The 17,102-nt window shown below is 36.0% G+C and overlaps 3 protein-coding genes across 8 annotated transcripts in view; 2 read left to right on the plus strand and 1 right to left on the minus strand.

The window, feature by feature from the left end:
• The window catches only part of LOC115236268 (protein crumbs), a 34,134-nt gene extending 31,861 nt beyond the window's left edge, over positions 1–2,273 (minus strand). For both annotated transcript variants that reach the window (XM_029808609.1, XM_029808608.1), the window contains exon 1: positions 1,878–2,273. In XM_029808609.1, coding sequence (XP_029664469.1) covers positions 1,878–1,902 — 25 coding nt within the window. In that variant the 5' untranslated portion in view covers positions 1,903–2,273. The remainder of the gene's footprint in view (positions 1–1,877) is intronic.
• A 1,397-nt stretch (positions 2,274–3,670) lies between these two features.
• Positions 3,671–14,381, plus strand: LOC115236320 (serine/threonine-protein kinase GL21140). Of its 5 annotated transcripts, none has more exons than XM_029808689.1 (6): positions 3,671–4,255; positions 4,750–5,810; positions 6,575–6,752; positions 6,913–7,206; positions 7,448–7,690; positions 8,988–14,381. In XM_029808689.1, exons 1-6 carry the CDS (start codon positions 4,229–4,231, stop codon positions 10,575–10,577), a joined length of 3,393 nt encoding a protein of 1,130 aa, XP_029664549.1. In that variant the 5' UTR covers positions 3,671–4,228; the 3' UTR covers positions 10,578–14,381. The 5 variants fall into 5 exon arrangements, with proteins under 5 accessions (XP_029664549.1, XP_029664551.1, XP_029664554.1 ...); XM_029808691.1 differs by having other exon boundaries at positions 8,991–14,381; XM_029808694.1 differs by having other exon boundaries at positions 4,764–5,810.
• Positions 14,382–16,095: 1,714 nt separating this feature from the next.
• The window catches only part of LOC115236401 (40S ribosomal protein S6), a 2,326-nt gene continuing 1,319 nt past the window's right edge, over positions 16,096–17,102 (plus strand). Inside the window, exons 1-3 of the mRNA XM_029808824.1 lie at positions 16,096–16,235; positions 16,614–16,818; positions 17,071–17,102. Coding sequence (XP_029664684.1) covers positions 16,230–16,235; positions 16,614–16,818; positions 17,071–17,102 — 243 coding nt within the window. The 5' untranslated portion in view covers positions 16,096–16,229. The remainder of the gene's footprint in view (positions 16,236–16,613; positions 16,819–17,070) is intronic.

A 17,102-nucleotide genomic window follows, 5' to 3' on the forward strand; every position in this document is an offset into this window, starting at 1 on the left:
ACATTTAACTTCTCAATATTATCACCTCCCCCCGGCCCCCCACCCACAATCCTGTAACTAGCTGCGCATATACTATAGTGTTACACAAATGGTGGATTAACATCATCATATCTTCTTCATCTCTGAAAAATACATAGTGAGGCGATAAAAATATTTACTTGTGCCATTTTTATCTTCGACGCCTTTAAACGCTCCATTTTTTTGCAAGTCTATCGTAAGATTCGTTGCACCAAACGATATCGATTAATTCGTGTTGCGATTAATGTCGCTTCGCATACAATTGGAATATTTTATTTTTACAATCATTGTTTACGATGCATTAAGAGAGAACGTCCAACCGTTTTATCGCATTCGTTAGAAAACTCTAGTACTCACAAGCAAAGTTATAACTTTCTCATTCGGTATTGTTACAATTTTCCAGTCAGTCACACGAATGTAAAAATGTTTTCCTTTAGTTATATAAAGTAACTAATTATTAGACAATTTTTAAAAAACTTAATTTATGAATATCTTTATGTTTATGAAGAATTAAATAAATTTTAAATAATTGGAAATGTAATTAAAAAGAGAAGACTTCAAAATGCGTGTCCGAAATTTAAAATTTTCAATTCAATAAAATAAAATGTTAGGAGTATAATTATATAAAAATTAATACTACACAATTGGTGTATGAAATGATAAGGTATAATTAATGTAGTGTAAAATTCAATATCAACGCGGTAAGGGAAAGTTTTCTTCATCATAATATCTGGTATCGAACTCACTCGCGGGAGATTTCAATAGATTCAGCATGCTCCGGCTCCGACTCCGTCTCCGTCTCGTTATCACGTTGCGAGCTGCACAGGAAACATTGCGTAGGACCAAACAATATCTAGATCTAATCGAACAAATTCAATCGCGCGCAATGGCAAAATTGCGAAAAGTCTGCCGATAACTTGTAATATTTGAGATACAAATCCACAGAAGCTAATATAAAGCATACATTTAGAAATATGTTAATTTTTAATTCCAATTCTATTTTCTCCTAATCCCTCTTTTAAACTTTGTCTAATTTTTCTACCAATTTTATCGCCTTTTTTATTTAATTCTAATTCACAAAGAGATTTTAATTCTGTTTGACTCTTTTAGTCCCTTTGAAAAATAATGGCTTCAAAATGTTATTTTCTTAGATTTTTCCACAATATCTTTACTATTGGAATTTATGTATGTCGACCCTGGAAAAGGGCCTCTCTATTGACTAGGGCCGGAATTCGGAATTCAGAATCCGGAATGTCAGACTCTCTTAGAGCGTAACGATGCGTTTTCTTCCTAACAATATGTCAGGTAAATATAAGGTGCACGGAATGTTTTGTTTCAAGGATGAATTCGTTCCCTCACCTGTGTTACGACTGTCCCTCGCCCCAGGAATTACCGGTCGCACGATCTTTGATCCTCATACTTTTAAATTACAACGTTTTATTGTTAAAATGTTGATACAATGAGAATTTTACAATATAATTCATCATGGAAAACGACGAAATATATCCGCATAAACGTGAATCATATTAATACCATACAGATTGCTCGATCTCCTCGCGTTTTATTCAAAATTTACCATAACTCATCTGTGCAACGCTTTACAAACATTTCGATCCATTATAAATTTGGATCGAGGATCGAAACGATAATTATATTTGAGATTTACGTATAAAGATTATAGTCGTGAATGAAAATGTACGTGTGTATGTGTGTGTGAATTTATTAAAAAATTATTTCAGATATTTCTAGTAAAATGCAACTCGTGTCTAGACGCTTTCGCGATCCGCGCGTTGTCTGTGGCTTAGCGACGCTCGCACAGCGATGGCGACCGCGCGATGACTCGGGGGAATCTGACTCACCTGCTACGACGTGTCGCGACCGCATTTTCCGGCTCCAGATCTTTTTCGTCTCCTTCCTTTCGTCCTTCTCTTTTCTTTTTCACGCATTCAGCATTCTGACGCAAGATTCTTCTCTATTTTCTCGCTCACTTTTTTTATATCGCATTAAAAAGATTGCTTCCCGCTCCGAATTTTCTTTTCTGGCCTCCACTCTTTCACCTCTACACCCGCGCGCGCGCGCGTACACCAACTGACATCAACTTGGACCAACGACCAACGACCAACGAACAACGACCAACGAACAACGACCAACGACCGACGACCGACAACCGACGACCGACTACGAACTACGAACGCTCACCGAACGAAACTGCGGACTACTGCGGACAGCGCGGACGCGGAGTGCGGTGCGGACCGCGTTGCCGTCGTCGTTTCCGCCACCGCCACCGCCACCGTCATCGCTACCACCACCACTAGCATCACCACCGCTACCACTACCGGCCGGCACCACCACCACTATCACTATCCCCCGCTCCCGCTACCGTCACCCGCCATCCGCCACCCATCACGACGGCGTCAGGTCAGGCGTCAGGCGAGACGTCAGAGGGTCAGAGTCGGAGGCAGGCGATGGCGGAGGGCGGAGGTGGAGAACGCTGCCATCTCGCTCGGCCGCCTCGCTTCATCCCCTTCCTTTTGCTCACTACTGTAAAACATTACTCTGTGTGAGTTGGTATATATAATGACGGTTACCTGTCTGCCTACTTGCGCGCCAGATACGAATAAGCGAACAAACACGCCATTTTCTCAACTCTTATTGTTAACCGAAATGATACAAATGTCTTGCGTAACTCAAGAGCAAAAAGACGATTGAGATTTGTCTAAAAACTATATGCAAAAAGGAAGGAAGATTTGATCAAAGATACTGTATAAAAGCATTGTAAAAACAACAAACAACTAAATAAATATTACGAGATTAAAATTTTTTTTTTCTACCGCGACGATATCTTACTGTCCTCTATGAAGAAAATCGGTAATTAGCAATTCATTTACCGATGAATGGCGTTTGTTCACACCGGATATTTTCTCTCCTCCTGTTATTGAATTAACAAAGTATGAAACATTTAAAACGATGCAAACAATTATTACGCAATTAGATTAATTATTTTAGCCTTTTCTCATTTTTGGAACAGAAATACTCACATCATATGTATTTTACCAGTTTGAATATTTTATACAATCCCAAAACGCTGCTTATATATATATATATCGGTACGCGGACGGTATCTTTAAGTGCGGTTATCCCGGCCGCGCTAAACGCACAATCGATGCGGTTTTTAATCTATCGTGATTCGATGAAACCATCTACCACGATCTACCGTCGCGTTCGAATATCACCACCAAATGTTGTTCGTTGTTCGCTGTTCGCGCTTAAACGCAATGGCGCCATTTTACGCGGCAACTTTATGACACGATGGCGCCATCTTATGTCAGCAAGTCTAATCAAATATGGCGACATAAGCTGTCGCCATTGACCATACATATAAACATAGACATAGTATATTTAGACCGAGCGTTTGCATATAAACTTATGCTTGGTCGATAATCACATCAATGTCCGATATCCAATAAAAGAGCTTATTTCCTAGTGATTTTAACTAGCAATAATTTTGAGATCTAGAAACAAAAGTTTTCTATTGGATACGATATTGTATGTTCGAATATCCGAACGTAGGGTGGAAGTCTTCTTCCCTCGTCGCAGAATATACTCCATCTATGAATTTTATTATCTATGTTGAGGCAATCTGAAAGCTCGAGGTTTGAGTCGCTGCCGCTGCCACGAAAATGTTAGCTTGCTCAAGCTCGCTGACTGTTGGTGATAATTCACGTTCGGTCTATAGCGCTTGTGTAAACTAGCTTTTCGTCTCGTGCTATCGAGACGATCGACCGCGTTTTGCTCGGCCTGCGAGCAGGAGCAGGTGAGTGAGAGAGTGGACGCACAACGCACGCTCATTGAACAGCTCGTATTCGGCTCGTATCGTCGATCGCCGATCTGTTAAAAGCAAGCAGGTTAACTGCATTCTGCTGTCGCAACATCTTGTCCTGTTCTATCTTCCTGTCCCTGTCCTCTCTTTATGATATTAGCCCCGAGCATTAGACGCAGATTAGTATCTCTGTGTGCCTTTGGCAGTCGATAGCGATTTGATGACCATCGGATGAAATTCCGCTTTCATTGCACCTGTCAAGTGCACTTTCTAATGTATGACTCATACTGCTGCTGATGGTGTAAAAAATTGGAATGCCACTCTAGAGAATATTTTTAGTTTATTAACAATAAGAATTCGCGATCATTTTTAAGTGATTTTGTATCTGTAATGAGTAGAATTGTAGATAAGAGCATGGTATAGTTTATTATTTTATAATTAATATAATATTATAATTAATATATGCAAAGAGAGAGAGAGATAGAGAAAAAATGTGTCATGTAAATAAAATTAAAAATACAAGTGTTTCAGATTGATTAAGACAATGAATTTATACACTTTTCAATGTGTGTATCACTCTATGATAATAAGATTGATTGGTATTAATTATAATGTGTAATATAAGTGTTAAACTATGTTAAAATTAGTAATTAGTTGTTGAAAGATATTAAATTATAATCACTTTTTTATATAATTACATTAATAATATTTTTTGTCCCAACAAATTCATTTTCTTTCTGTATATGTATTATTATATAGCTATTATTTCTTTTAGTTAATAGTTAAATGTGTTTGTTACGCTTATTTCAATAAGAAGAAAAAAAAGTTCCATAACACTAGAATTATATTAAAAACAGACATCACATTTAAATATATGGAATAATAGTGTAATAATTTGTGTTCATAAAAAGAACAAACGTTACAGAATGATGGACGAACCACTGAACCAAGGCGCTTCACCGTCTAGCGGTGGCAACTTTTCAGCAGGTGGTAGTGGTGATCTCGATTCGTCTACCATAATGAGCCTGGATGAAAGGATATTGGACATCACATCGCGACACACCTTAAATGTTCTCAGGACACCACCCACTAAAAAGGCCAAGAGAGTCCGATTTTTCCGCAATGGAGACAAATATTACACAGGCGTGGTAATGGCAGTGACGCCAGAAAGATATCGCAGCTTTGACAGTCTTGCATCTGATCTGACACGTGCCTTGGTGTCGAGTGTAACCCTACCGAACGGTGTTCGTGCGATCTATACCATGGACGGCCGTAAAGTACAGAGCGTCAGCGACTTGGAGGATGGCAAGTGCTATGTGGTATCTGGCCAAGGTGAGATCTTCAAGAAGGTTGAGTATTCGGCGTCCAAGGTCCGTCGAGGGAGCTCTTTGTCTGGATTACCGCAGTCGCCAGCGGCTAGCGGTAGCGGCGTTGGCACCGGCAGGCAGATCAGTGCCATTCCGCTGTGCGTGAAAGCGCGCATCGTAACGCTGATCCGCCACGGTACCAAGCCGCGTAAAGTGATGAGACTGTTGCTGAACAAGCGTAATGCGCCGAGTCTTGAGCATGCAATGGAGGCGATTACAGAAGCAGTGAAACTTGACTCTGGGGCGGTAAGGAAGGTGTACACATTGTCGGGTCAGCAAGTCACTTCGCTCGAGCAATTTTTCGACAGCGACGACATCTTCGTGGCGTATGGTCCGGAGAAGTCTATACAGGAGGACTTTGAGCTAGACTTTGAGGAGAGTAAGTGCGTGCAGAGTTTTCGACGATGTCCGTGGAGTTCTAAGCGACAGAGCGGCCCGATGCCACGTATGCCGAGAAAATCTGGCAAGAAGATGCTCACTACGCCTCAAGTCAGGACTCCCAGTCCATCATCTTTGATACTGCCCCAACCACTGAGGCTACACTACACTGTGGGGCATGTTATTGGAGACGGAAACTTTGCTGTCGTTAGGCATTGCATTCATAAGTGAGTATATAATATGATATTGGGTTGAACGGAAAGTTCATGCCGTTTTCATTTGTTAGCAAAAAATGGAACGAACTTTCCGTTCAACCTAAAATATACAATATGTAATATAATATATAGGCACTTTTTTTTATATAAATTATAAAACCTTTCATTTAAACTTAGAAGAAGGTATATATAATAATTACTTTACAAGTGATAAATAATTATATATGATATGTGTGAAAGAATTTAATAGAGGGAGGGGGGTGAAAAAATATCCTGATTAATATAAAAGATAATTTAGTATTATTAATTTAGTATAATTTATCTTAAATTCTCTTTATTATCTTAGTTAGGCATTGCATTCATAAGTGAGTATATAATATAATATTGGGTTGAACGGAAAGTTCATGCCGTTTTCATTTGTTAGCAAAAAATGGAACGAACTTTCCGTTCAACCTAAAATATACAATATGTAATATAATATATAGGCACTTTTTTTTATATAAATTATAAAACCTTTCATTTAAACTTAGAAGAAGGTATATATAATAATTACTTTACAAGTGATAAATAATTATATATGATATGTGTGAAAGAATTTAATAGAGGGAGGGGGGTGAAAAAATATCCTGATTAATATAAAAGATAATTTAGTATTATTAATTTAGTATAATTTATCTTAAATTCTCTTTATTATCTTAGTCCCAGAGATATTTTCTTCAACTTAGTTGCTTAATTTAAGAAAAATGTATATACAAAATATGTCGATGATATTTTAGATCTACTGGTGCTGAATATGCTATGAAAATTGTGGATAAATACAAGTGTCAGGGCAAGGAGACGATGTTAGCAAGTGAGGTGGCGATCCTGAGGCAAGTCTGCCACCCCAACATAATCAGCTTAATTGCGGAGCAAGAGACTGCTGATCAGCTATTTTTAGTCATGGAACTTGTCAAGGTGCGTTATCGAAATTAAAAGAAGCTAATGGAGCTTAAATTTAATTCATGTTTAACTTAATTTAATTCAATTTAATTAATATACACGACATTGACATAATAATTAATGTATAGGAAATGTATAGAAATTATATATATTATTAATGCTGTTTGCTTTTTAGGGGGGAGATTTGTTTGATGCAATCGCAGCTGCGACGAAATTTTCTGAAGCAGAGGCAAGTGTGATGATTGGTCATCTGACTTCCGCCTTGGCTTATTTGCATTCTCATCACATTGTACACCGCGATGTTAAACCAGAAAATCTCCTAGTTGAAATGGATGGTAGTCACGTTAGATGCTTAAAACTGGGCGACTTTGGACTTGCGCAAGTCGTGAGAGAACCTTTATACACGGTTTGTGGTACTCCCACTTATGTGGCACCGGAAATTCTCGCCGAAACCGGATACGGTTTAAAGGTATATTTATTTGTTTTAATAAAATCACTAATTAAGAATGACGAATAAAATTATCAAATTATTGCTTTCTAAATTAATTCAATTCAACATATTTTTCATATGTAAGAGATATTTACTTGAAAAGAAAAGAATATAGATTTTTGATTCCGCAATCTAAACATATTATGTATTATTTAGTGCATAGTAGATTAGTCTTTTTTTTTTACATTTCATATCCAAAATAAATCTTACTTATTTTCAGATTGATGTATGGGCGGCCGGTGTGATTCTGTATATTCTTCTATGTGGCTTTCCACCTTTTGTATCGGTAGAAAACGAACAGGAGGAACTGTTCGAACGTATTCTGAGCGGCCAGTACGAATTTACGTCACCATACTGGGATACGGTGTCAGATTCGGCGAAGCAATTAATTTCGAACATGTTGCAAGCACAGCCGGAACTTCGCTTCAGTGCCGAGGATGTGTTAGATCATCCGTGGCTTGCGGTAACTATCACTAGTGTACAATATTATTTTTTATTGTTTCTTACGAGTTAGAAAAATCAATCCTACCGCGTTGCCTATATCCCCGCATGGCTTAAAATTTTTTTCTCATTCTCTCGCAGTAACCAAAAATAAGATAAATATGGGGTAATTTTTGTCTTTATAAAACATTTGCTATCGCATTTATTATTTTGAGCACGATTTCTTTAACTTTCGCCAGCTCGTTACATCACGCTACATGAAAAGATGAGAGACAGCATATCTGATTACATATATCATTTTTTTTTTAAATAATTTTTAAATGATAAGATGCATATAAATTTATACTTTTAATCAAGTATATATATATATATTCTTTATTATTATATTGCAACATGCTGTATATAATAATATCACCTATGATCAATTTTTCAATTAAATTCTCATTTGAAAAATTTAATTATTTCGAAAGCGATGAATGTTTTTATTGCACAAAAATGGCATTTCTTATGGACCATGTAATATATGTTATATAAATGTGTGTGATGTGCACACATACACGGCCTGTCCCAAAAGTATCCGAACTGTTTTTCTACAGAGGATATTAGTAGCGCTATCTGTTTAATTAAGGTCATGCTGTCTTTGTAGAAGCTTCGTTAAAAATTCTGCTAAGTTTGATCGAGATCCCACTAACATCTGATTTATAGGTATAGAAGTGAAGTTATCTCGAAGGTTATAGTTATCTGATCTACGAAGACAGCGTGATCTTGATTAAACAGATAGCGCTACTAATACCGTCTATTCGAAGTTCGGAAACTTTTGGAACAGACTGTGTACTTCACACACACACACACACACACACACACACACACACACACACACACACACACACACACACACACACACACACACACACACACACACACACACACACACACACACACACACACACACACACACACACACACACACACACACACACACACACACACACACACACACACACACACACACACACACACACTATATTTTTTAGAAATAGATTTAATCATCTATATATAAATATAATTATTCGAGAAATTTTTTCGCTCGCTCTCTCTCTCTCTCTCTTTCTAAATTCGTCATTTTGAAATTTTCTCTGCTTTATGCTGGGCGGGATTTTTATGTTACGAGCGTGGTGTGAGCGAAAACCTATCCGCCGCAATTTCCCTCGCACTTCGTCAGCTTCATCTCAATTACAAGACTAAGGAAGCTTCCGTAGTGGTTTGCTGTATCTGTAGCAGTGCTTTTTCTTTTCTTTTGCCCCGCCTCTGTATATCAGCAGAGCTTTCTAGGAGGCGAGCAGACCGCAGCAGCAACAACCACCGACGCATCGACGGAGCAACACCGGTATCAGCAGTGTAAGCCGATAAGGTTGGCTACCTTTGAGTTCGACTTTAAAAAGCAGCGCAATCAACGGCAGGAGACCGATCATGTCAAAACAAGAGTTGAATGGAAGAACGTCAATCATCGCGACGCACTGGAGCTTATCGACATCTCGAGAAGGCAAGATAAACAGGATTGCGACGAAATCGACTTCGCCAATGGCAATCACAGCGAGGATGAGCCGGTGTTCCTTAGTTTTGACTGTCTGAGAACCATTCACAGCTTAAGCCGATCGATGCACGATCTGATAGATAATTTGAATGATAATAGAATACCACGATGTCGTCTCAAGTCGCAAAGCGCTACTTCTTCGCTCAACAGCATTTCGGAAAATTTAAACACGTATAATTATCATAGCAGTTTGTCGACTCGTTGCGATGAAGTTACCATAAAGACTGCCGCAACTCCCATTAATCATCGAGGCGACGAAAAAAATGAAAACTCATCGAAGGAAAAAAAACATCTCGACTTGAACTGCGAGACGCCCAAGTCGTCGAATAAATTTGCCTCCGCGAATCGACAAAGTAAATGCAATAGAAAAAACTTGTGCGATATGAATCGCGATGATAGCGAGAGCAGGTTTAATGACGACTTTCGCAACAGCAACATAACTGTGTCAACATCGAGCGATAGCTTAACCGGTGACAGTTCGACTGGCAACGATATCGAGACTTCCGACAGTTTCGTAAACATTCAGTTCGCGCGTTTGGCACGCGGACAAAAGTCAAGCTCGACGCAAAGTATGGAGTCAACTGATAGCTTCGAGAATGTGAGTTTTCGATACGCGCACCAAAATAACTGTCTTGTGAATCGTCCTTTGCAAATTTCTTCGCAACTCACAGTTAATCAGGATCAGACTAAATCTGCCGCGAAGATATTACAGACCCGAATACAATATTCAACTGCGCTGAATGCGTTGAGGTCACCCAAACTGGACATTCAGCCTGACAAAAAGACGTGCAACAGTCTGAGAGTTCAAGAAACAGACAAATGCGTGAAGAACGAACCGGTAAAACTGCGGCATGAAAGATATATCAATAGGAAAAACCCGATAGATTCCAGAAATGTCAGAAGCAAGAGATACAGCTGCTACTCATCATGCGCGACAAAAAGATCACCTGAAGAGGTGCGCGACGGCGACAAAGTTACGACGCGAAAATTTAGTTCAACGGATGAATTGCGCGATGAAGTGAGGCAGAAGACAACGACGAGGTCAAAACGATTCAGTTTATTCTACACGCCGCAGCCATTAAGGAAGATGTACGAGGGCGAGGCAAAAACTGGGAGGATCGCGTGCAAGTCGGTGAATTGCGCCCAGAAGTCTGAGAGTAAGAGGAGGGATGCAGAAGAAGCAGAGAAGGAGAGATTAGATAAGAACCGAAGATCGGTGATTGACGCTTCGACGGTCGCTAGCAGAAGCAAATCCAACAGGCAGAATGTTCATGTGAGGCCGAGTGCTTTAGTAAATACAAACAGGACAAAGTGATGACGAGTAAAGTGGTAAAGAATTAAAGTGATTAGTGCCGAGGATGTTTAATCACTGATACGCGACAGAGTCCAAAGTTCAATGTAATTGCTTTAAAAATGAAGCATCAATTGCAATGGTAATGTTGATTAAAGCAATTGAAACTGGTCAGTGTTCTCCGGCGCAAGGCGACCGGAAAGGCAAGTCTCGTCGAAATTGAAGATTATCTTTCTAATTATATGTATATGCGCGTCGAGAAGTTTTGCATTGCTTTAAATTCTATTAAAATGCATCTGAAATTATGGGAAAGTAACTAAAGTAAAATTTGGCGCAGAAATAAACAATCTATCAAATCTATTTAATCTTTTGAGTCTCACAATTCTCAGAGATTTTATATCTTCAAATATATAAATATCAACAAAAAGTACTGCAAAAAAGTATTGCAAAATTATAAGTTTTCAGAAAAATTGTTTGCACAATATAGTTTCTTTTTCTTCTTTAGTTATGGTAAAGAAGCAAAATATTAAATAAATATCAAACTACACAAAAGATTCAAAGGTTACAATATCTGTTAGGGATATTTTCTTCGATAAAATAGAGAGCATTGTAAAATGATTATAACTGAAAGAGAGAGGATATAGTTCTACAAAATATAGTTATAATATTTTTTATTGATTCTATTTGACACAGAAAAAGATCTTCAATAGGTAATATACATATATAACATGGAATAATTTGAGTGTAAGACTTTTTAAATGCGCATATATTTTCCATAGAATTCCTGTTGCTGTTGAAAGCTAAATAGCTAACAGAGACCAAAGACAGATATATAATGGCAAAGTGCGAGATTTTTAATAAAAAATAATAAAACCGGATTAAATATACTATACACGTAAAAATTACACTTACCAGTGTTAATTTTCGGGATTAATCTGGAGGATTTGCTAACAATTATTCCCGGTTGCAATACGTCCCTTTTTAGAAATATCCTTAATTATAGAATATAAGAATAAAAAAATATATAATTAATCTTAATTATAATGCTAACCGACGTTATACAATCAGTCTCGAATCATCCGGGATTGGAAGCTGATTGTAACAAAATATTATTGAAATAGTAGTGGGTTTCGCGATAGTGAGGATAATGATGACGATAGAGGCGGACGGGCTTCGAATTAAGAACAAAACATGCCAAATGCATTTAAGTAGATTATTTTGTATCGAATGTTTGCGTAAGTTTAGCTGTAGGTAAAACGCATATAAATGAAGTGTTCTATCAATCGATTCGGTTCCATGACGCGAAACAAATTTTATGAGATAAAAATTAATTTTGACAATTTTTAATTGTGCTTGTTTATATTATTGATTGCATATTTCGTTTTAAATTAAATTCATCTTAAATAGGAATGCGACTTTAGACTAAAAGATATATTTTGAATAATTTCCTGGTGGATGAAATGTAAAATCGAAAGAGAATTGAGAAGTAGTAAGAGAGGAGTTAAAAATTTAGGGATGCTAAACTTTTCAATTTTAAAAAGACGCGAGTGATTGATATTAATAACACAAGAATTTTCACAGACAAAGGGCGATGAATTAGGCGATTTTTTGAAATGGTGCGTAAATGTAATGCATATTAAACTTGTGCTCAAGAAAGGATGATAAGATAATTATTTTTGTAAAGGGACCGCGAAATTATATTTTATCAATAAAATATGACACTGATAAATTGACGAACAAGTGCATGCACTGCAAAAAGGAAAGAAATATGACTATAATTAAAATTATTTTTATAGACGTTGATAAAATGAACACAAGAATTGACAGAATTATTTTTATCAAGTTAGTATGTGAAAAGTATACTTAATTTGAAATTAAGTTTACTAAATTAGCGAAAAGTACATGTTTTTGTGAAAATGATTATGCTTACGATAATTATGCATACAACACGTATCAATTTCATAGAGGTGCGCACAAAATTACTTTTTCATTTTCATATCTTTTATAGCTTATGAAATATATATCGATATGTTTCAATTCTAGATTTAAACAGTTGAGAGCGCAAATATTTTAAATTTAAATTATATTGAAATTAGAACAAAGTACAAAATAATTTTTGAATTTTTGGAAATTCGAAAAATAATAAAGAGATAAAAAAAGATTACTCAGCAATATTAGAAAGTAAATTTTTCTGGAGGATATAAAGATTCTGTCAAATCTTTCTTGACTCAATTTAATTAAGAGAATCGTCAATATTATTGTAACATCGCGCTCTTTGTCACTCGATTCTTAATAATCTATGGTCTCATTTTGCTGCACTGATTTTCCGATTACGATTTTTGTAACGCGATTGTGTGATATCTGTGGACAAATTATATATATATAATTGTGTTGACATGTGTAAGACTCGGTTATTCGTGAAATAATAGAAATAGTGTCGTTACTGTGATTTGTTCGCTCGTCATTTGTTTACTCGCGGAATTCCAACTTTTAGAATTTATACTCGCGAGTTTCTTAATAATTGATAATTAGTATTTTTTTGTTCCTTGTTCTCGTTTCTTGTTTCGTTGTTTTGTCCTTAATATCGTAATAAGCACACCGTGCGCGATTTATAGTAGTCTTAAACGTGATTCACGCCAAATATTAAGATGCATACATATTGTGACTCTAGCTATTTATATTATATTTTATTATTTTATTATTATTATTATTATTGTTATTACACATATATAAATATAAATATGGTATTCGCACAAAGGCAGGGCTCGTATTGATATGACGCGACTTTCTATTTGTTAATAAGCTGTATCTGTTTGAATCGCGATTTGCAGACACAAAATTTAAAAAAAATGCAACGTTTTTCGTCAACATGTCAGGTTTACGATATTAAATTCGGGTTTATTTTTTCAAAATACATACTCTGTACAAATATGAATCAAATGTTTTAATAACTCGTAAGTCTTTCATGTAAAACACGTTTCAATGTATGAATGCCGATTAATTTTAATTACGCAGTTAATCGGAATTTAGCGAAATGTATTCAATAAATTTGTGAAATAATTAATATATAATTGTGAACATTATAATTTCTCTTTAATATGTTTAAAAAATTTTTGTTTGACGTTATAATTTTCAATAGAATTAAATGTTTGAATTATATGTAACTCTTTACTTTGTTGGATTTATCGAGATAAAATTATGGTAATTTTTTGCATTTCTAGTGTATATTAGCAAGCGAATATGTCACAACATATATTACGTGTGCAATAGACTGTATCAATTCGCATGCAATGTTCCAGGGCATTCAAGAGAGAATTTATACTTTATTAATATTTCAATTATTCAAGATTATTAATTAACACGCACACATACATATACATCACCACACACACACACATACACACATAAATGCATTCGCAAATATATTTAATGTACTGCCACAAAGCTTATTATACTTATATTGAAAAATATAATTACAGAATTTCACATGTTCACTGCATCTTGCGTGTATAAATATCTATTTGCAATATTCCAATTATTCTTTTTGTCATTTCCACGTTGATTTACTACATAAGATTTCCCAAAATCATCGAATATGCTCTTATATATAATAAGTTAGGTAAATAATAATTTAGATAAATAATAATAAACTTTCGAAATTGTCTGTTTTATCCGATTAATATTGTATTATACATTATTCAATTATACATACATATTGAAGCATCAAGTAGTTTAAAACATGCATTGAAATAAGATGTATATATTTTAATAACATATATGTGTTTGACATTATATTTAATCGAAATTATAATCTAAGATTATAAAATCGTTTATAAATTCGTTTGCAATATGCAATCAACCTAATTACATTGGGAGAAATTACAAATCGATTAGAGATTATGCTCAGATTTTGAGAATATTCAGGAGTAATAAAATAATGTACAAAATTTTATACACTTTGCTAATGTTTTAACATGTTCCACTAGAAATTTTGAGAATAAGAACATACCTCTTTCGATAATACTACTAAAGGTATAATTTCACATGCCGTTAAAACGAACAATGGTTAGAGATTATAACGTGTGCTTTCAAGGTTTCAAGTATAAATTTCATTCACATATATCAGTTCTTTCAAGAGCACTTTTGGCAAGAGCATTTTTGGTGGTACTTTAAATTCAATTCAATTCACTTTTCCAACCTATATAAAATGTAAAATTTGGCTTTCATGTACAAAAGTTGATTTGTGAAATTGAATAATCGGCTTTCGTTTCGAATTTCGAATGACGAATGACGGATCTAAACATCAGGGCTGCGTTCGGAAACATGACTCGTGTGCACACGAGCGTCGTTCTATCTTTGTTATTTACTAAAAGTTGAACAAAGATAGAACGATGCTCGAGTGCTGTTTTCGAACGTACCGCAGTAGTGGGATTCAATAACTTGCTATCGACAATTTTCGGTATCGTTAACTTGCGACAGCCAATGGCAAGGACAATCCTGGTGAAAAGCGCAACTCTCATAGGCTATCGTTCGCTAACGACAATGGTCTAGTTTCCACCGTAAGTATCAATTCGCATCTAGCGCGGCGTAGGACTAAATTTAAGTCGATGGAAACGTTAAATTCGATGCGCACCGAAACAGAATCGGACCGTTGACTTCGGCGGTCCTACGCCGCGCTAGATGCGAATTAATACTTCGGTGGAAACTAGACCAACGATAATTGTCGCTAACAATAAGACGTTATGCCCGTATCAGACTACGCATTGAAAATTGAAGATTGAAAATTAAAGATTGGAATTTGACTAATCAGAACAAAAAGGACTAAAATTTCTTTATTCTGATTGGTCAAATTTCAATCTTGAATCTTGAATCTCAATCTTCAGTGCGTAGTCTGATACGGGCTTTAGAGAATCCCGCTACTGGGTATTGATCATGTAACTTTTCCCCTAGGGCGGAAAAGCGAAAAGTGAAAAATTTTGCCATTAATTTCAATGCTAATATTTTTCATTTTTCACGTTTCCGCCCTAGGGAAAAAGTTACATGATCGGTATCCTGATTGATTATGTACATATATAAAGACTAATTATAAACAATTAGATCTGAACCCAATGCATTCAAAACTCTGGAATCTGGAAATGTGAAAAGTGGAAAATATTACCATTGAAATTGATGGTAAAGGGCGTTTTCCAGCAAGGTACACAGACGACACAGTGTATTACACATTATCACATGATTGGCTGTCAAATGAAGAAATTTAAAATATAGCCAATCGAGTGATAATGTGTAGTACACTGTGTCGTCTGTGTACGCTGGAAAACGCCCAAAATTTTTCACTTTTCGTGTTCCGCCCTAGAGGAAAAGTTACATGATCGATAAGGTCGAGACGACGCTAGAGATGCTTCGACACGTTTGATTGACCAATCAGAACAAAGAGAGTAAGATTTCCTTATCCTGATTGGTTATTGCCTTGAATTTTATTCGACTAATCAGAGTAAAGAAATCTTTGTCTCTTGTCCGAATCCAGAGATAGATCCCTACATGTTTCCATAGATCCCTTTCTATAGATTTCTAGCATTAGTTGGCAACAGTGGATACTATTAAGCGAGACGCCTGTACAAAGCTTCAGCTGTATCCTTTCTCGTTCATGGCTCGTGGCATGATTTAAACATCGTTAGGATGAAGGTGAGAATCCGCGAATATTTCAGGAATCTCGCGTCCATGGCGTAAAATATAGATTTTTTTCGATGTACTGAAGTATTGTGGATGCTATGATGTTTGTATATTAGTTAAAATTATATTTATATACACGTAGTGCCGATTATAAATAACTGCGGTATCAGACGACGTCAAGTAAAACATTGCATCGTTTTACTTTACATTAAGTCATGATTACAACGTGTCTCTTTTATCACTGTATACCTTATAATTCGTAAAATTAATATGCCGCTTTTTTTTTGTTGATATAATGTTCTTTTCGTAATAAAAATAATTTTTACCTAACCTCGATTAAAAAATCTATGTACATTTTTCCTAACTCGTGTATGCATTCGATTGTTACAGCTGAACGTATCGTTTCCCGCGACAGGATGTCAAAAGTTATTCGAAATCTCGGACGAGCACAAGCTCAGAATTTTCTACGAGAAACGCATGGGTGCTGAGGTCGAAGCCGATGCGTTGGGAGATGAATGGAAGGGCTATGTAGTTCGCATCTCTGGTGGTAACGACAAGCAAGGCTTCCCCATGAAGCAGGGTGTACTGACAAACGGCGAGTTGATATGTTTATTTTACATTTGTCTATTAACACACACATATATATATTATATATATATATATATATATATACACACCAAAGATATTCTATAAGAAAACAGTAAACTAAACTTATGGTTTACATATAGTTTATTGTCCCCTTGATAGAAATCTCGACATATTTACAATCCTTCTGAAGCTGTATAAAATTGTAAGTTTATGTATTTATATTTTAATTAATACAACGTGATATATTATTTATTTATAGGCCGTGTACGTTTACTGCTGTCAAAGGGACAT

Source organism: Formica exsecta, unplaced genomic scaffold, assembly GCF_003651465.1.
Source record: "Formica exsecta isolate Colony F162 unplaced genomic scaffold, ASM365146v1 scaffold247, whole genome shotgun sequence".
In the NCBI taxonomy this organism is placed as follows: domain Eukaryota; kingdom Metazoa; phylum Arthropoda; class Insecta; order Hymenoptera; family Formicidae; genus Formica; species Formica exsecta.